Here is a 21,014-nt window from a genome sequence, read left to right as displayed (position 1 = left end):
TTGCAGCTCATGGCCAGGTCACCAAAAAGCTACATTTCTGATCTCTTTCTTAATGAGACTAATGCTGTTGAGAGGCAAAGCCTGAGTCAGCCGCTACTGCATTGCAGTCTGTTGTTCTCATAGAAGTGTCTTGAACCATAAGTAATTTACTTAAGGACATTCACTGGTTCAATCAAATTGTGATGTCCTGAAAGTTTAAAACATATATATTCTAATGGGCTTTAGCAGTTTTTTAAATTTGCTCAATAAATAAAGCATTTCAGATCATGCAATTGATTTCCTGCCTATGTGTTTTTTCAGAGCTTCTTTCATATCTTTGTTCCTAAGGCTGTAAATCAGAGGATTAAAAATTGGGATGAAAGCAGTGTACACAATGGAAAGGAGCTTGTCCTGATCTGGAGAATAGGAGGATGCAGGACGCACATACATGCAGAACATATATGCATACAAAACAGTGACCACAGTGAGATGAGACGTACATGTGGAGAAGGCCTTCTGCCTCCCCTCAGCAGAGCGAATGTTTAGAATTACACGAATAATATAAATATAAGAGGTAAGAGTTAGTGAAAAAGGAATGAGACCCGCAAAGACACCTTCAGCAAAAATCAGAGATTCAACTTCATGTGGGTCACTGCAGGAAATCTTCAACAGAGCCGTGAGATCACAGAAGAAGTGGTTGATGATACTGGAACCACAAAAGGACAATTGTGATCCCAAGACGGGATGGGGAACCATGTCCAGAAATCCAAGCCCCCAGGAAAAGGCTACCAGAAGAAGGCAGGATCTCTTGTTCATGATGTCAGTGTATCGTAAAGGGTGGTGGATGGCCACGTAGCGATCATAAGCCATGGCTGCAAGAAGGTAGAATTCCGTGCTTGTGAAAGACAGAAAGAAATATATTTGGGTTATGCAGCCAGCAAAGGATATGGTCCTGCTTTTTTCTAAGAAAATTGCCAACAGTTTTGGAAAAATGACAGTTGTGCTAAAAATATCTAAAAAGGACAGGTTCTGGAGAAAGAAGTACATTGGAGTTTTCAGTCGTGGTTCCACAATTGCCGTCACTATGATCACAAGGTTGGCAGAGATGACTAAAAGGTAAATAAATAGGAACACTGTGAAAAGCAGTGGCTTAAACTCTGGTCGAACTACAAACCCAACTATTATGAATTCCTTCATGGTTGTTTGATTTTCCATATTCTCCTCATACTTTATCTCCTGGAAGACATTAATTTTAAAATTAAAATAGGAATCCTAATATTGACTATATCACATTTAAAGAAAATGCTAACTGGACATTCTAGTGATACAGAACTTAAAGTGCAGCTAGCCATAAACTATATGGGCCTTATTCACCAACTGCACTTTCTAGTACTATAAAATGTACAAAAAATTGCAATTCACAAACTACGTGCAGAGTTTTACACCTCCGTAGTACCAATATGTGTATGTGCAGAGTTCTCCGTCCCGACTGTGGAGACTCGGCACATGCACGCATAGGTCCTAGTAGTAAATGTCAGAAAGTACATAGAGAAGTGACTTAAAGAAGGACCAGATTTTCTACAAAAGTGAATGAAACTATGGATTAGTAAGAGGGGTTTAGGGAGGCACATGCCATCCCCCTACAATAGAGTAAGCCAAATTCCATATTTAAGGTATGGAGATATGTAGCTTACACATTTGTAGTGAGTTTACACTATGAGTTTATGAATTCTCCAAATTCTAAACTCAAAAGTGTAAATTACCTTTGTGAATCAGGCCCTACAACTGTGAAAGGATTATGACATATGTTGGGGGATGATGGGTTTCTGCAATAATTTCTCATGATCATATGTTCCAAACTCAACATTGTAAGGATTTATAATGTACATTAGGAGATCACCTTATTTAAATCTTGTGACACAGATGCAGCAAATAAATATTGCTACAGTGGTTCATTCAGAATTGCTTTTTGTGCTATGCATAAAATAAATACAAGTTTGAATCAGAGGTGAGGTAGAGGCAGAGCAGGTTAGCAGGTGTGTGATAAGTTTGACAAATTTGATAATAGGAAACAAATATAATTTATCAAGCTTCAAGAGGCTTTAAAGCAACTTCACCATGGAAACTGAATCACACTGAGATATGGGCCCAAGGATAAAGCCATGCCTAGTGTAGTATTGAAGAAAAGGACGCTTCAATCTACCACGTAGATTTATTGAGGTGGTAAGTTAAGATACAGGGAGGTAAATTTTAAAATGAAAACTGGTGTAAGGGGAGGCTTCGTTTTAGCCCCTATAATATTTAGTATGTTCATGAAGTATATCGGTAAAAGCCTTCTAGCTTTGTACTTGGATGTACCAGCAGTGGGTAGGACACAATTCTAATGCTTCTCTTTTCAGACAAGACTGTGTTTCTGACTTGTACTGAACTATTAATGCACCGGCTACACAAAGCCTCCGAAAAATGAATGCATAATAAAATAATACCATGATCTGCACCCAAAAAAACAACTTTATTCATTTATTGAATTCAAAGAGAAATCTGAAGAGCACATTAAAAATGTTGTCAGGGCTCTAGAATGACTACATTACTATGGTTATCCGGGGATTAGATGTGATGAGAAACTACTCTTGGCCAAGCAGATAGCAAAAATCTAAGTTATTATGAGGAAATAATGTAACACTGTTCTACAGCTTTGCAACAAAGCTGGCAGAGCTATGGGGACACGAGAATGCCTTAGGCTTGGAGAAAAACAAAAAACAATGTTTCCATCGCTTATTACTCCTTGGACCTGGGACCCCATGGCTGCACCGAGGGCTGAATTGGGCATGAATAGAACTGGAGGCAGTGCCTTAGCTAGTCATTGCGTTTGCTGCCAAGTACAACCGGGGTGGGGGGTGCTGTTGATTCCTACAATGGTTGCCCCCCACTTCCCCTTACTAGTCCACTGACTGTAGGTTTATTAGCCCTCGAGCCAATCATGTGCTGGATCCTCTTAATGATGAAACCACATCCGGCTATTCATCTAAAAGCCCTCCATGTGTCTTATCAAGTCACAGCTCGAGTAAATTGCCCCAGTTCAACAACATTGCAAGAACAGTAAATGATGTAGGTCATGGGTACTCGCAAACATTTTCCCAGGGGTCACCTACCTTGGTCTGTGGTGTGATGGAGGGCTGTATTGATGCCAGCGGGGTGGCGGTCGGGAGTTTGGGGGCATTGACAATAAAGTTGGCATAGAGGAAGCGAAGCATATACATCAAGTGTCTGAATTGCACAATAAGAAACCAAAAATTGGGATTAATCCCAGCTACTACTCTTAACTAAGTTGTGTGATCATAGGCAATTGCTTTATTTCCCTTTTCATCCTTTTTAACTATTGCCTTTGAGAATCCCAAAATGCATGACCTCAGGATGTGTGCTGTACAAAATCTACTCATGTGTTTGACTAAATGAACCGTAATGTTATTTATGTATATAATATAAACCCAGGCGGCCCAAAGAGTGCATGTAACACCTGACTTGCCTCTTAGTTCACTATTGGCATTGTTGTCGGGGTGTGGGGGTGGAGAATGAATGTTTCTAAATTCATGTTTGAAAAATATCACTTTACAAAATATATGTATATTTCTTAATATACTGATATAATCTAATGTACTAAGGTAGAATGGTTCTGCGTGTTAATACTATACACTATTTGAATTTTGAAAAGACTTTATCATATTTTTAAACTTCTACCTCAATATGTCTTTACAACTAAAGGTGTTTCAAACTTTAAGCTGTGATGGGCACCCTAGCTACTTTTTGTTAAACTTAAATTGACCTTTACATAAATGCATGTCTGTTTATTTAGCATCTTCTTAATGTTCATTCTGAGTCGAGTCCAGTGCTGCTATTGGCCAGGGGGCAGCATGTAAAGGTCAGGAGAACCACCTGCGGCCCTCGGGCCGTACTATGAGTATCACTGACTAGGATGTGCAGAGTTGTGGACATAAGACAATCAATCTCCTAACTCTAGAGCTAATCAAAGGGAAAATATTGGTGCCTCCAAAAAGCAAAGCAAAGAGGCGTATTAATGTCACAATTTCAGGAACTCAAAACCAGTGTCAAACCTGGAAGCTCTATTGGATCAATTATTCCCAGTGATCATTGTACGTAAGGTTCAGGATCTATGAAAGCAAATTGGATCTATAATGATTATTCACAAGGGTTTGCAATTGTAGGCAAGAAGGCAACAAAACAGTTTTGCATTTTATGTTACTTTGGACTAATTTTCTGCAAGAAAGGAGACAGTATCTCCGCCCCTTACTGCGTAAGACAGTGTTTCCCAAACTGTGGGTCGCAAACTACTGATGGATCTTGAGATGATTTTTAGTTGGTTAAGAATCGTCCAATCAATAAATAAGGATGCCCTTGAAATCTTTGTTTATTTGGGGGGTTCAAAGATAGAGCTCAAAAGTATGTCTTTTGTAAAATTGCTACTTATTCTTTTAACATGGGATTGCTGTTTGCTTTTCTTTCTCCAACAGCAAAGTAAGAGGAGTTATTAAAGTGGGAGCACAGGGAGTGTGAAATAAAAGGATGTAAGATGTTGTTTTTTTTCAAAACACAACAACTTTAGAATACCTGTAGATGAAGTGTATGGATTCTGCAGTTAGGAAATGAAAAGCAATTTTTTTGTAATTCTGAGGTGTGCTGAAAACAGATTTTAATCAGAATAAAACACATCAAGAAACATTACTTGGTGATGCAAAATGATCAATATTCACAGAAACCTGATCTCCACACATTATTATTTGTGTCTTATATAGCTTTATCAGTAAACATGCATGCACAAAGTTAGTGGCAATTTAAAGGAAAATGTGATGTCTATAAATGAAAATGTGCCACCACAGGATGCTTTAGTTATATTAAATAATCGCTCCTCATTATGTCCACTAAAAGTCAACAGTGAACATTTGACATCTAAAAAGTGGGTTAGGTGTCGAAAAAGTTTAGGACCCACAGGCATAAGATGTTAAAATGACGTGATGTCTTTATGCCTGGATTCTAAAGTTGTGCTTTTGTTGATGTAGGGGGTACTGTACATTTACACTACCTGGAAGTCTACTGAATATTCTCCTTTATGGATCTACTTCATTTACTGAAGTTGGGGGTTTCTGTGCAGAGCTGCAGAGAATGAATTGAGTCTTGAGAAAGCTCTTGTTTGGTGGTGTATTGGTGCAATCTACAGCCGAGGTAGATGGGGATGGTTTATGCACTTTACGTTGTATTGATGCAGGTCTGGGGCTCTGCTGCACAGATGCACATATCCTGATTGATGTACTTGCACAGTAAGAGGCCATCCTGTGTTTTTCACCCATTATCTGTTAATCCAAGGCAGCAGTGAGGTATGTTAGCATTCATGCAATGTTCAGAACACTTTGTCAAGTGGAGGCAGAGGCAGGTTTTAGAAGATGTTGTATTATATCTGCTTATAATCTAGGGGCCTTATTTATGGCATAGGGCATTGCAGCAAGGCACCTTGCTGTGCTGCCCTGCGCCAAAGTGAAAGGGCAGGAATGCACCATTTTTAAGCAATACAGTGCATCCCTGTCCGTTTCCCCTGTGCTAGTGCTCTTTTGGCTGCCTAGCGCCAATGACACCCTTGCACCAGGATTGTTTTTGCGACTATGAGGCCTTTTCCTCTTTCTATGTGTACTGCAGAATGCAACACACACTAAAAGAGGAAAAAACAAGGAGAAATGAACATGTATCTACTGTTTACCCCTCACCTCGGGAGTCATAACGATTTGACGCTACCACAGGATCAATGCACTTTGTAAATCTGTGGAAGCGTCAAAGTCCATGGGTGTTGCATGGGGAAACCCACTGCACCGCCCTTGGAAGGCCTCTTGAGCGCAGAATAAGGATACACAGTGATTTACGCTGCATCACCTCACTCATGATTTATAAGGCCATTGAAAAGCCACCCAGGGTGGCTTTGCATGGATTCATATATTTTTATGAGAGCCCTGCGTCATGCATGCACCACTTTATGTGGTGAAAAAGTGATGCAGGGCTCTCATGAATAAGCCCCTTAGACTCTGCAGGGGTGCAACCTCCCCTCCCCCAGTAGATTGGTTTGGTCTATATACAGGCAGTCTCTAAAAATGAAAGATTATTAGATCTGCTACCCCCAAAGTTTGTTTAATTCTCAGATGCAACTTTAATGACGAGAAGGTTGTATTGTCTGGTAGAAATTCATCTTGTGTGTTGACCTATGACCTCTGCATGCTGTTAGGAGGAGGGCAGTGACTCATTTATCACCCATGTGTCGACTTTGCAAACACCTCGTGTCATTTGTGCAGCATGGTGGGCTATTAGACTCATCACCTTGTTGACCTAAGTCTACCCTGGATGAGGCAAGTAGAAAGGACTGAAGAAACTGTTCATTATTTTAACATGACAAGACATTATTCGTATATGCGGATGGGGCTTATTGAATTTGAAATGTCTCATTTATAAATGTAATGTGCAAAATATTTGAGATTCGGGCATGCCAGTTTATTATTGTGGATACCAAAACAGATTGCCATGCAAGCACCGCACTAGGAATTAAAAGAACACAGGAAGCGTGTCTCAACAAAGGTCAGTGCAGCATAACAAAGGACAGAACGACAAGTCGAGAGAAAATCCCGTCTCCGCGGCTGACAACGGGTTCAACACACCGGTGGTCAATGGTGTCCGACGTCCAGGTGTAACTTTGGTAAATACCTGAAAAATAATTTCTGAATTTCATTTGGTGTCTCGAAATAGTGTAATATTCCCAATCCGTAACTGACGCAGGCAAACACCTGCACTGAACATTCTGGCACAGTGGGCAACATCGGATTTCTTTAAACGTTAGGAATGGAAAGTCCAAGAGTGCAAAGGTAAAAAGTGAAGGTCAGGGAGAAATGTTCGACTGCTGGAGAGCATAGTCACTGGCAACTAACATCACAGTACATTAGCAACCAGGAGATGTTCAGCTGGTTACCAACGAGTGATCACAGGCAGGTGCTGCAGCCCAGGATGGCTTCTAAACACTTCTTCTTGAACATTGATGCAGAATCCGGAGGAGCCTCTTGTCCTAACATTGCCATGAAGTGCAACAACTTCTGGAAGGCAAAGGCAAAACATGGGTCATTAGGTGCAAACTCTTTTACTGTTCTTTGCTTACAAGATTAGGCCGTGTTTAATTGTGCTTTACTCTGTTTATTAGGAGCATGTCTAAGTATTAATCCGCCTGGATATAATGTTTCTATTTATTATTTTACAATTGAATGACACAGTGAATTGTGTATCATTTTTCAGTTATGCCCCTGTAAAAATTGTTCTTCTGTTTTTCGAAAACATTAGTAGTGGAAAACGTGGTTTCATTCTTTTTGCTTGAAATAACGTCACAAATTTGGTAATTTTCATTTTTGTACCTAAAAAAAACGTTTGTTTTAGAATGTTTCTCCCTCATTTAAATATTTACACTTTTCTTGATTATACGTTAATATTTTATCTAAAACATCATGAGATTTGTGCAGGTGAAGTTTTCCAATGTGCACATCTCGACGTTTTGCCAAATCATTAGAATTCTGAAGGGGAAGAGATGGTCCCTCTGGTTTTGCTAACAACAAAGAGATTTGCGTTTCAGTCATTCTAAACCAAGGTGTGTCTCGTAGAAGTATCCTCTTCGGTGCCCCAGCTTCACACAGATGACAGTAGACCAGCTCCCACCCCTGCTTCCCAGCACACTTACCTACTCACAAGTCTCAGAGGTGGCAGACCAGAGATCTGAGCCCATCCAGGGCTCTTTATTTCTTGCTGAAGTCACCAGGGAGGTGGATGCAGGTTTTTTTATTCATTTCTCACAACTGGCTGCCCCCTTGGCACTAACCAACTGGGGTTACCTTTTGGAATTCTAAGGAGGAAATGACTTCTGGGATTGTCCCTATTAAACTGTTTCCCAGCAGATCCATCAATGCTCACAAACCTTTTGACACATTTTTATCTTAAAATATTTTGTAAACTATTAATTTGCAGCCAAAAGGCCAGCACAGCAGCCATAAACCTTCTCATGATTCTCCACAGAACTGCCTCAACTGCAGGCCATTCTCAGAAGTTATTGCTAACAACATTTGCACAGACAAATCCCCATGTTTTTCACCCCTACTGTTTAGAACAAGGCCTACATCATTTGAGGTAATCTAAGATCTATGGCAGGGCTGTTAAAAAAACAGTATAACTGTTGTAATGGTGACCATTTCAGACAAGATTCCAATATTCAAAGCCGCATACTGGACTACCAGCAGTGACCAGCCCAGGTCATCAGAAATCAGCAATATCAATAAGAAATCTCTCTACATGAATTAAAACCACAGCAGCAAGTGCCCTATGGTACCAAAGAAAGAACATGAGAAATAATTCTCATAATGTATGGTATTATTCAATTAACAACAGTGCATTCATTTTTTTTTTAAGTTTAAAGTTTATTGAAAGAAAAGCCATAACATACAATATGAAACATAATATTGTACAGTAAAATGGCAAAAAATAATCAGATAAACAATGAAAAAGAGGGGTGGAAATGGGGGAAGGGTATCATAATAAAACAGTACAAATAAGAAAATAACCTGAATCATAACATTCAATATACGATCAGGAAAACAATAGCAAATATACAACAATGCATACAAAATTCAAATTTGTAGGAATGAGAAAAGAAAAAGAAAAAGAATAAGAACAAGGAGCACATCTTAAAAAGAACAAAATAAAGACAACAAAGAAGTCAGGTGGTTTCCGAACTTCATCAGGTTGGGCAGACAAACTGGTTACGGATGAAGCAATGTTTGTTAAGTAGGAAGATAAGGGGAGCCATAAAAGATCCCTTTCAATGGATAAAGAAATAGAAATAACATTGCTCGTGTCCAATCTATGATGAAAATAAACAGCATTCCACCAGACCTTGAGAGTGACCTTATCAACTTGTATCCAATTTGAAGTAATTAAATGAAAGGCAATGGCAAGAAACAAGTCAATTAATGAGGGAGTAGACGTTAGGGATGGCCAGGAAGGTGATAGGGAACCTAAAAAGATGTTGGAAATAGAAAAAGGGATGTGGGTATTAAAAATGTTATTAATCTGAGACCAGACCAATAGCCAAAAGTTTGAAAGAGATGGGCAGTCAAAAAGCATGTGTTTTAGATCAGCAAAGGGTTGTTTGCAAGACCAGAAAGTGAGGGAAAGGTCAGAGGAAAAAGAAGCTAATTTTATTGGGGTAAAAAGGAGGCGCTTATAGATAAAATAAAGAGTCTGAGAGGTATTAGCTGCTCTTGACGTTTTATGAATTTTTAACCACAATTTTTCAGATATAACATTGAGTGATAGCAAGGTTGTCATGTTGGGTAACTGGAATCAATTTCTACAAACAAACCTTGCTATTTTCTGACATACACATTTTTCAATGAAAACTCGCCATCGCCGTATCACGTGCTAACTGTTTGCTGCGGTTGTTATCTAGTTCCCACTGAATGTAGCACTATGTTGGAACACATGTTTATAGGCTACTGTCTGGCAGCTCGCAAGCTACTAATGACTTGTGTCCTATATTTTGGAAATATGAAATACAAGTGAAAATATGGTGAACCCTTGTCTATGGCCTGATAGTATTCCATATTCTTATCAAATGCATATGAAAGGCATTCATATTTTCCAATTTTAGATGTAACACTTTAGGTTGTGGTTCACTTCATCGTTTGCTAATGTCACCAAAAGCAAGGCACAAGATATTGTGAGCTTTGTGTTAGGTTATTCTAAAGGTGTGTGTACTTAGTACAGAGAAATGAATCATTTACAAAACTGCTTCCCAATTTTGACTAAAATTCTAACCAACTTATTATGAGTTGACCATCATTTCTTGTCCTGACACCAGTTATGAAGGTGGAATCTCCTCATCAGGACAGTATCTCTACACCAAACAAATGGCATTACAAGCTATCGACACAAACTGGACATAAATGATAGCTGGGCCCATTTATGTACGCCAAATCTTAATACCGGTGGTGAAGTTACAACATTTGATTCATTCCAGGAAGAACATTATGAATCGCAAACCCACCTGCTAGTTATGACTAAAATCAGAAATTATAGTTTAGGAAGTATTTTTAAACATTTGGTTTTATGTAAGTCTTGACCTTGAATACTTTGCTATTATACAGTGGATTTTGCTAACGTTAATAATTTTACTTTAACACTTTCTCTTAATCTTCCAGCTGTGCTCGACCGGTAAAGGCCTTCCTACATCTGGCCCTAGATTCCTAATCTGTAATGCTGATAGGGGACCATAATCATTTAGGGAATCAGCCTGGAAAACCACTGTAGTGAAGCCTCCATGTTGGCTGCATTTAGCTTGTTTACATATTGTACCCATTGCATCACTAATAGCAGCCTCGTCACTGGAACCAAAAGCTTCTGCAATCAGATTCCAAAAGCTCCTAGTGTTCATATTTGTTTTTATACTGCAGCCTCCCTGAGAGCGATTAATTTTGATGCAGCCTGTCATTTAACTATTGCCCTTTGTATATTTCCTTTTTCATTAAATGATTTTTTTTCCTTTTTCAAAGGAGTGAAACTAAAATTGTCACCTAATCATGCAATTAATATCCCTTGTAATTTCTCTAATATATTTATACTCAAGTGAGCAGCCGTAGCCGGTAGTGGGAGTACCGCCGGGCAGTGACATGGGGAGAGGGAGGGGCAGGGTGGGGGCTAGTAATGTATGGAATCTGGACCTTCACAGGTAAGTAAACATAAAAATGCTTCAGGTGAAAGTTCGATTAAGTTCGAAAATGCCGCAACTGAGCAGTCTCGAGCATAATTGCTATTGTCGATGTCAGGATCAGCAATGCTCGCAGAAGGTCGTACCTGGGTGATGTTGTTCTTCATAGGCTCCGCCCACTTTCCCTCTCGCGTAGGTCGAAGCCCTGTGGCAGAGGGCAGAGGCTGCGCGCTGAGCGCTTGAAACTGATTTTAATTTAACTTTTAATTATCTCATTTACCTTCTCTGCTGACTACTAGCAGCCTGCTGGCATCACCGTCCCGCTGAGAGCGAGCGGCGGACGGGCATCTTGGATTTTTAATTACTTCCCCCCTCCCGCCTTCCTGACTCCTCCCACACCGCGTCGTAGCCTACATAGGCTCCGCCCACTTTCCCTCTCGCGTAGGTCGAAGCCCTGTGGCAGAGGGCAGAGGCTGCGCGCTGAGCGCTTGAAACTGATTTTAATTTAACTTTTAATTATCTCATTTACCTTCTCTGCTGACTACTAGCAGCCTGCTGGCATCACCGTCCCGCTGAGAGCGAGCGGCGGACGGGCATCTTGGATTTTTAATTACTTCCCCCCTCCCGCCTTCCTGACTCCTCCCACACCGCGTTGTAGCCTATATAGACGTCCCTCATGCGTCAGCGCAGCGGACGAGCGCAGCGGGCGCGACGGAGGCGCGCCGGAGTTGCGCCTGAGTTAAGCCCGTCTGCGCCCGTCCGCGGCAGGCCGGGGCAGGGGGCACCTCCTTATGCCCCGCCGCTGTCATACTCATCCCTCGCCCTCATATCCCACTGGATCCCAGGCACCATCAGTACGCTCGTGCGCAATCGGTTGCAAAACCTAAGTCTCCTTTCGAGACCCCCGGCAATTCCACCTGCCCCCACTCCTGCCCCTGCTCTCCCCCCCCCTCCTGCCCCCCACACGCCGATCTTTAACACTACTGCGGCGCTTCTTAACACCCGATCAGCAGTCAGCCACCAGTATGAGCTATTTGATTACCTCGACACTCATAATCCGGATCTCTTATTTTTAACGGAGACCTGGTTTAAGGCCGACTCCACACCTAACGTCTTAGCCGCACTCCCTCCCTCATATTCCATCTTTCGAGCGGACCGACCGGAGGGCCGAAGAGGCGGTGGAGTGGCCTTGATAGCTCATACTGACTCCCATCTTCAGATTCTCCCTTTTACCCCCATCTCTGAAGTGGACTGCTTGATAATCCGCTTTTGCTCTTACTCGGCCCCCCTCACCGCCGTCCTGATTTATCGTCCCCCTCAATCCACCCCCACTTTTGTTTCCAGCCTCCAGGATATTCTCGCAACACTGGTCATCAATAATTCATCAGTTTTGGTGCTGGGCGACCTCAATTTCTGGCCCAACGATCCGGCCGAAAGCCCTTCATCCAAAGAATTTACCGATCTTATGACCTGCCTCAATTTTATTCCCCATGTTCATAGCCCTACCCACGTGCATGGCCATTCACTCGACCAGATTTGGACTCTGAATATCCCCACCACTCCCCTCACCATCTCCCCTTGCTCCTGGTCGGACCACTTTTTAATTTCCTTCTCCCTTGCTTTAGCTCCAGCGACCAAACCCCCCCTTCCCAAGAACACCTGGGTTAGGAAATGGGGCAAGGCAGACATGCCATCTTTCTGCTCATCTCTGCTCAATTCCTGCCCCGACCTTTCTGGCCTCGCCGCCCCGGTCCAAATGGCCACTATCGACAGCTGGCTGACCCAGGCAGGCGATGACTTCGCCCCTCTGAGGCGGATCACGGTTAAGCGAGCCCATGCTGCTAACCGTTGGTTCACCCCTGAGCTCAAGGAGAAGAAACTGGCCGCACGTAGAGCAGAGCGTGCATGGAGAAGAGACTACTGTCCTGTTAAAAAACTCACCTATCTCTCTGTGCTCAAAGCATATAAGCAAGGCATCCTCGACGCCAAGACCCTGTTTTACTCAAACAGGATACTGGCAGCAGAATCTCAAACTAAAGAGATCTTTGCTACGGTACACGAGCTTGCCTCATCTAATAGAGTCACGGCCTCGATCCCCCCTTCCCAATCGCTTTGCGACTCACTCAACGATTTTTTCGTTGACAAGGTCGCAAAGATCAAGGCCAACATCCCCCCCCCTTCCCTTGCCTTCACCAATCCCTCCCCACCCGCTGTCACTTCCAAACTTACTTTCATTCCCCCCCTCACCGAGGTCACGCTTCTTCCCCTGCTTCACAAGATAAAGTCAGGCTCCCCCCTAGACTTTGCCCCGGCTCATATCTTGAGAGAAATCTTCCTAAACTGCCCTACCCCCGCCCTCACTCTCCTGAATGATTCACTCAGCAATGGTGTGGTCCCCACCGCTCACAAATTTGCGGCTGTTATCCCCATCCTTAAAAAGCCCGGTGCCGACCCTTCATCACCCTCTAATTACCGTCCTATCTCCCTTCTGCCCTACTTGGGCAAGGTTCTAGAAACCCATGTCACCAGCACCCTGAGCACCTACGTGGAAGCTAATCACTGCCTCTCCCCTCGGCAGGCGGGTTTCCGCCCCCTCCATTCTACGGAGAAGGTGGTGACCTCAGTGATGGACTGCCTACGCGAGGGCATTGATACCAACCTTCCGCAGGCCCTCATTCTTTTAGACCTGTCCGCCGCTTTTGACACGGTGGACCACTCCATCCTCCTTACCCGTGTCAGGGCGGCGGGCATAGAGGGCCTGGCCCTCGCCTGGCTTGAGTCCTTCCTGAGTGATAGGGCTCAGGCGGTCCATCTAGCTGGTTTCACTGCTCCCCCCCGTGGGGTTGTATGTGGAGTTCCCCAAGGTTCCTCACTTTCTCCCCTTTTGTTTAATTTATACATCTACCCCCTTATTTTTTTGTTACAGCAGCTGGAGGTCACAGTGTTTAATTACGCCGATGACCTCCAGCTTATCTTTAACCTTTCCCACTCTTCCTCCTCATCCCTGAACGTCCAATCCATCATGTTGTTCATTCAGGATTGGATGAGCTGCAACCACCTCAAACTCAATCCGGACAAAACGGAACTAGTCCTAACCGGAGGTGGTTGCAGTCCCTGGTCCTCCTCTCACTGGCCTCCCTCACTTGGTGTCCCTCCGATCCCGGTTCCTAAGGTTAAAACCCTTGGTATTTTTTTGAACTCCTCACTTTCTGTTCACTCCCAGGTCAACTCAGTTGTTTCTTCTATTTTTTTTTCCCTTAGAACTATTAGGAAGATCTCTCGCTTCTTCTCTCTGCCCGCTCTAAAGATCATAGTGATGGCCATGGTGCTTTCGCGCCTTGATTACGGCAACATCATCTACAACGGCGCCCCAGCCTATGCCATTCGCCGTCTGCAGCTAGTGCAGAATCAGGCTGCCCGCCTGATTCATGGCCTGCCTAAATTCCATCGCGTCACTCCTTTGTTGCAGGCCCTGCACTGGCTGCCGGTGAAAGAACGAGCCTTGTTTAAGCTTGGCTGCACCACCTTTCAGGCCAGAATGGGCACCGCTCCGGAGTTCACCTGCTCCGCCATCATGCCCTACACGCCGGGCAGAGAGCTTCGCTCCTCTCATCAGGTCTTGTTAACCATCCCTCGTTTCAGAAAGAAAAAGGCAGGCGGAACAAAATTCGCAGTTCTCGCTCCTGCGTTCTGGAACTCCCTCCCGACGGAACTCCGCGGGACACCCTCCTACACTGAGTTCCGGAAAGGTCTAAAAACCCTGCTCTTCTCTCGAGCTTACAATGCTTAGTCTTCCCCCTGCTCCCGTTGGCCTTCCTACTATTCAAAAGCGCCAAGAAACCGCGTGGTAAAAGTGCGCTATAGAAATATTTTTAAATTCAAAATTCAAATTCTCTCGTACTTCACTACCACCTAATCGTAGTGGCGAAGTCTCAACGAATGCCGTCATCAGGATGGGTAACCGCTGGGGACAACACGATGCATGAGCCGTTATCGGACTTAGCAAAGTATCTATATCCATTGGTACTGCTGAGGGTAGTGTTAGACAGACGTCCAACACGCATTCTTCTCCGCATAGCATACATCGAAGCACAGGTAAGATGCAATTCTGCCATATGGGTCTGAATGAAAGAAACCAGGTCATATTCAGATCTCTTAACCGGGCTAGTCCAAGGACTTTAGTTATGCGGTCCCGATAGCGTATAGCTAGGATCGTTTCTTCCATCATTGCTGGAATCTTGTCTGCGGCTTGGCTTGCCATATCGGAGCAGAAGGATCAAAAATAAAATGCCTGCTACGAGTCCCAACAGAAGTGGTAGGCCGCCAAAGACAGAATGGACAAAATTAGGAAAAATGCCCAGAACTGTTTCGAAGGGTGTTAACAGTCCAGAAAAAATTGTCTTAAATATATGTCGGATACCACTGGTATCAGACATATTTAGGATTTGGCTTAGCATTTCTGCAAAATGCACGGGGCAATTTGTTGATAAAAGGCTATGTATCTCTGCCGTTGTTTCTTGATCATACGTTTCTTTTGATGACGTCAAGGGCACCGTTGTCTGTAAAAGGACAGACTTTATTCTGCTTAAAGTATCAATTCGAATAGAAGAGATATTCAAAGAAGGCCACATTTGTGCCTCCAAGTCTGGAGTGCTGTTTGGATACAATACTTGCATAAAGCAAGTGACCATGGAACTCACGCTCACGAGATAGGCTTTTCCTGACACCATGCCACAACAGTTGTGGTCCACTATTAGAATGTAACTCCAGTTAGAAAGTCGTCTAAAGAATGGCTCTATTTGTGTTGCAGGTGTGCCATGCTGGTGACATGAAAGGTTATTTGAATTCCCCTCACAGGCCCCATGCAGGTCAATACTATGACACAGAAGTATACCGCTTAGTGATTGTTTACAATTTTTTCCACTAAGAAATACATTCTGTTTCTTTTCACTATAACATGTGTGTGTGTGAGGCAATTTCCTTGATGACTTAATGTAACCTTTACCCAACCTTTCATACTGGCCGGCAGGTATATACTCTTGACAGTATTTAAATTGGAAAGTTGTTATCGGAATTGTGATTATTCCATGTATTATCCATTCAATGACAGGTCTTTCTGACATTGTCAATGGTAATCTCTCAAGTTTTTCAATGCTCAGAATCGTATAGTCTGCTCCTTTTTGTGCCAAACTGATTTGTGTATCAGTAAGGTTAAAGATAGAGAATAATGACGTTGTGTTGATTAAACGCCAGGGCACGTAGCCTAAACGCAGACTTTGCAACGTCCAGCCAAGCTGTACAATAGAACGTAATTGGGACTGACCGTGTTGTAACATTAGTAAGTCCTGCTCTATTATGTCAATAGCAGATGATACAATACTGTCCAGTGAATATATTCTGGAGGACAGAGTCATTAACCCCTTGTCCACAACAGAATGTGATTTTTCCAAATTAATACGGTCAATTTCCCGTATTTTTTCTGCTGTTTCAATTTGCGTCACTTTCCAAGCTTCGTTGTAAGTAGCGTATATACCGGCCGCTATGAAACATTTTTGACGCTGTTTGCGTGGTCCCATTATGAAATCACGCAAGTCAGCACCGTCTTTAAGTAAAGTCAAGTGTTGCTTAATTTCTGCCAGTGTGGATTTCTGTAACCATTCGAGGCAGAGTTTTACTACACTGTATGTTGTAACTATCCCTGGATGTTGTCTCTGGGAATATCTAGGGTCTGGCCTGGTCAATTTGAACCCCTGTATTTTGTTCAGGAATCTATCTTGACAGTTATTTGTGTCTGTGGGCGAGATCAACCATTTTTTCCAATCAGGATGTGTTCTGTTTTGGTTAAAAATATGTGATACGTCTATCTCAACATCTGTAGTGCTATTACTGTCAGGTGTTGGCTTTGGAATAGACGGTTCGTTTAAGTCTTTAATTTTGGCTAGGCCAAGACATGTTGTCTGTTGAATTGTGTCATTCAAGAATATAATTTGTTCTGGGATCATGCAGACTCTAAATAATGAATCTATACCTTGGACCTGCCAATCTTTTGTACCCCAGATGGTTTTTGTTTCAATGTTGTTTTTCCAGAAATCAAAACCAAATGTAATCATTTTTTCATAAAATGTTTCTGAATAGATCAATTTAGTATTAATCAGCATTGTTTTTACCCCTGTCTTATTTAACAGTTTGAAATAAAACGTTTCTGCATCACTTATGTTAAATCCTGAGAAGTACGGGAATTTCCCGAAAAATGTTTTCGAACTGCCTTTTGGTGGAGTTGCACAATGTTCCCATTGATTATAATTAAAAACATTTCTAGGTTGTGCAGATTTATGCAAATAGTGGTGTGCAAAGTTTGTGGTGTGCATGTAATTTGATGAACCCTATAAGAAATCATGTTCTGTAAATTTTGTTGACATAACCAAATCTGACATCATATCATTAATACTTTCAAAGTCCCAATCATCAGAGAATGTACTAGGTTTTATGAAGTCACTTAATGAAATCTTTAACTGATGTGGATATTTCAAGAGCTCAATCGGGCCATAGATTTCGCAATCCGTTTTGTCCCATGCTACCCCACCGTGTATTGGATTAGCTGTGACATTCACTGATGATAATTCTCTTTTCTCGATGTGAGATGACTTGTGTGGCTTTAGGACCAAGTTGATGTTCTGACTTGCTGTGTCCATTGTACTGTATTTTCCCTCAATGAATTTTCCCAAACAAAGAACCATGATGAGCCAAAGCAGGAGGAAAAGTACATCTAACACAATCCATGGAGAAATCAGATAGGTTTCTTTGAGTTGATGAAAGAGTTCTGTTGCTTTGTCTTTAAAAGTTTTTGTTGTTGGCGTTTCTTCAGGTTCGCTTGGATCCTCAGAAAAGTCATCAAAATTGATGAAGTAGCCAGATGTAGTTCTGTCAATTGTTGGAATCGCTTCCGGATTTTTATCCGCTTTTGGAATTTTCTTTGTTTCATTAGCATAGACTGAGGCTACATCGTTGTAGACAGGTGTTTCTTGATGAACTGTTGCAATTTAGGTTTCAAGAGGCACTAGTTCCATGGCAATGTTGCATAATCCTTTTTTATTCACTGCAGATTTATCAAATGTAATTAGTCTCTCAGTTTGAACCTCTTGTATTGTAGCGAGTTTTGGTGTTCTGCTACATCTTGGGAGTCCACTGGGCCTACTACTTATTATTGGCCACATGATTGTGGTTTTACCAGGTCGATGGATACAACTCGGTTCTCCTTTTTACCAGCAAGGGGCAGTAGTACAACTGATCTTGTTCCGCTGACAGCTAAGACAGGTACTGCTTTTCTCTAAGAAGGCCCAAATTCCTTCTTCACCGCGATCTTCTCTCTGACCAGATCCCCAATCTTTGGAATCCAGACAGGCCTTGCTGGGACAGGTGGTTTATCTTCAGTGGCTGTTGGCTGCTGTTTTAACATTATGTTGCTCAGGTCTTTTCTTGTTTCATTTAAGTCCTGTAAAATAGCCAAACGATCTTTGATATCAAAGCATTTTTCTTCTACCACTGAAGTCTGACTATCTAAGTCCTAAATATGCATTCTAGTCCCGAACAATAGTTCGTACGGACTGAAACCTTTTAGAGAATTTCTTGGCAGATTATTAAGACTACGTTGGACACTTGTTAAATGTTGGACCCACCCATCACCCGAACCTAATACCCTCGCCGTTATAGATTGCTTTATGTCTCGGTTTTTTCTTTCCACAATCCCATTTCCCTCAGGATGGAAGGGACAAGAGTACCGCAATGCAATGCCCATGCTGGTCATGGCCTCCTTATAAGCTCGAGAGCTAAAAGAAGGACCCTGGTCAGAATGTAGCATGTCAATTGCGTATGTGCCGATATAGACTCGCAAATCTTTTATAACAGTTCTGGCGTCAGCCGAGCGCTGGGGTCTACATTTTTAGTGACTCTAGTCTTAAATAATATACATTGGGACGCATTTTTTCTGTTTGATTATGCGTATAGATCGCCTTATGCTCTCTAATTGGGGTCCTGGCACTACTCCGGCCGGTTCGTCACTATGATCTCTGTTGCAGTTTGGACAGCTCATTGCAAATTTGAGTTGTTGCAAGCTCATCCCTGGCCACCAGTATTCTGATTGTAATTCTTTCAGAGATTCCTTGATCTTCTGGTGTCTTAGACCCTCACCCATGTGTGCGTCTACTATTTACAAGATTCTCCTGTTCGTGTTTGGAATTACCCTATCCCCCACTCCAGGGATTCGAGCAAAAGGAACGGAGTTTGCATCGATTATGTATGTATAATTGAGTGGATAGTTCACGGGTAGTGCTGCGCAGTCGCTTTTTGAAGACGTTTTTACCGCCAGCATGGTTTCCCCGTCTATGTATTTATCTGAACGCTTTTTTGTGGCTACGGAAGCCGGTTGAGCTTCTTCCGCTGTGGCTGTGTGAGCCAATTAATTCCCTGCAACGTGAACGCCATCACACTGGTGACTCAGTGTATGTATCACGTGAGTCTTTTGTAGTTCTTTCTGTAAAAGAACTACTTGTTCCCAAAGCGTTTTTTGCTTGATTGTGGCACCTGTGTCATCTTTGTAACCGTTTTGAACCCAGTTCTGCAAGGCATTATTGTAAGACTTGAAGCAGGAATGCGAATCGCACACTATTAGTGTCGGGAATTTGCGATTGGCAATATCGAGCGCCATTTTTAAAGCTATTAATTCAGTTTGTTGACCTGAATTGTCTTTTACAGATTGAGACATTGTTACCAGTGGTCTTAATTTACCTCCGTGCCACCGGCATTTAACAATTGCGCACGCAGCACTATAAGCTTGTTTACCCCCAACTGCGGGCTGTGCTGATCCGTCTGTATATAATATACAGTCGTAATGTTCTAGAGGCAGGATTTCGGTTGGCAGAGGACATTCGCATTCATATTGTAAAAATTCCTGTGTTTTTAAATTAGGATCAAATTCGTATACTACAGCTGTTGCAGCAATAGAATTAACCCATTGGATCCATCTCGGATGTAGTGCTTTAGCATTCGGAATGCTTGCTTTTGTTACCGCTTCTAGGGCTGGTACTGGTGTAACGATTATTATTCGTTTACCTTGTGCTAGGGCTCTTTCTTTTGCTCCAGCAGTCTGAAACACAGTTAGAATTTTTTCAGTTGAACTGAATTTCATTTCAGCTTTTGCATACAAATGTGATTTGTAAGCTATTGGTACCGTTTCTCCCTCTTTGGAGGTCAGGTACGTGAATCCGCATCTTCCTGGGATGACTCAGATTACAAGGTTGCGTGTGTTATTGTGCGTTTGCAATTTTGTTTTAGCTAACATGTCTGTTTGCAATGATCTCAAAATTTCTGTGTGTTTTGAGCCCAATTGATTGGTTTAAAATCAGGTTTTATTAGTTCATAGACAGGTTTAACCCTCTCTGCATAATTTAGAATGTAAGTTCTTCCGAAATTCAGGAAACCTAGTATTGATTTTAAGTTCTTCAGCGTTTTAGGTGCTTGGAGTACGGCGCATTTTTCTAAGAAATTGTCCGCTAGGCTTTTGCCTTCCCTTGATAATTCATATCCTAAAAACAGGACTGTTAGATGGGCAATTCGTGACTTTTTAAAGTAGAATTTGTAACCCTCTGCAGCAAACCCAAGTATTATGGTGTTTACTCTTTTCAAGTGAGTCTCCAAGTCGTCATCTGTGAGATAGATGTCATCGACATAAGATAATGCCTCATCATCATATATTTGTAGTAACTCTGTTACTCTTGCTGAGAATAATCCTGGGCTATTCTTGAATCCATGTGGGAGTCGACAGAAATTTTCTGTGACCCCATTATTGAGAAAGCGGTCAAATACCTGGTTTCAGGTGCAATTTTTGACAAAACAATCCATTAGAGATATCTAATGTCGTCTTGTATTTTTTACGCATGATGTTATTCATTAGTGCTGCACTGTGTAAGTTTTGTACTGCGAATGTTTTGCAACATGAGTTCAGGTGTCTGTAGGCCAAAACTAGATGATATGAATCATCTGGCTTGGAGACAGGAAACGAAGGATTGTTCATTTGAGAGGTGCATGTTTCAATCACCCCCTGGTATTCAAGTTGATCTAAGATCTCCCTGACTTGTTTTTTAGCTTCTTGCTTAATTGGGTACTGTCTTTGTGCAGTTGGTTGTCATTTTAACTGGATTTTGTGAGGAGGAGAGTCCTCATCCCATCCTACATGATTCTTATATAATGC

General features: G+C 42.3%; 1 protein-coding gene across 1 annotated transcript; it reads right to left on the bottom strand.

The window, feature by feature from the left end:
- Positions 1–264: 264 nt before the first annotated feature.
- On the bottom strand, positions 265–1,176 carry LOC144769890 (olfactory receptor 5AR1-like). The gene has a single exon (XM_078654085.1). It carries the CDS (start codon positions 1,174–1,176, stop codon positions 265–267), a length of 912 nt encoding a protein of 303 aa, XP_078510211.1.
- Between the last annotated feature and the right edge of the window lie 19,838 nt (positions 1,177–21,014).

This window comes from Lissotriton helveticus, chromosome 7, assembly GCF_964261635.1.
Source record: "Lissotriton helveticus chromosome 7, aLisHel1.1, whole genome shotgun sequence".
NCBI classification, from domain to species: domain Eukaryota; kingdom Metazoa; phylum Chordata; class Amphibia; order Caudata; family Salamandridae; genus Lissotriton; species Lissotriton helveticus.
The sequence above is the reverse complement of the archived record's forward strand: the minus strand, read 5'-3'. Positions and strand labels throughout refer to the sequence as shown.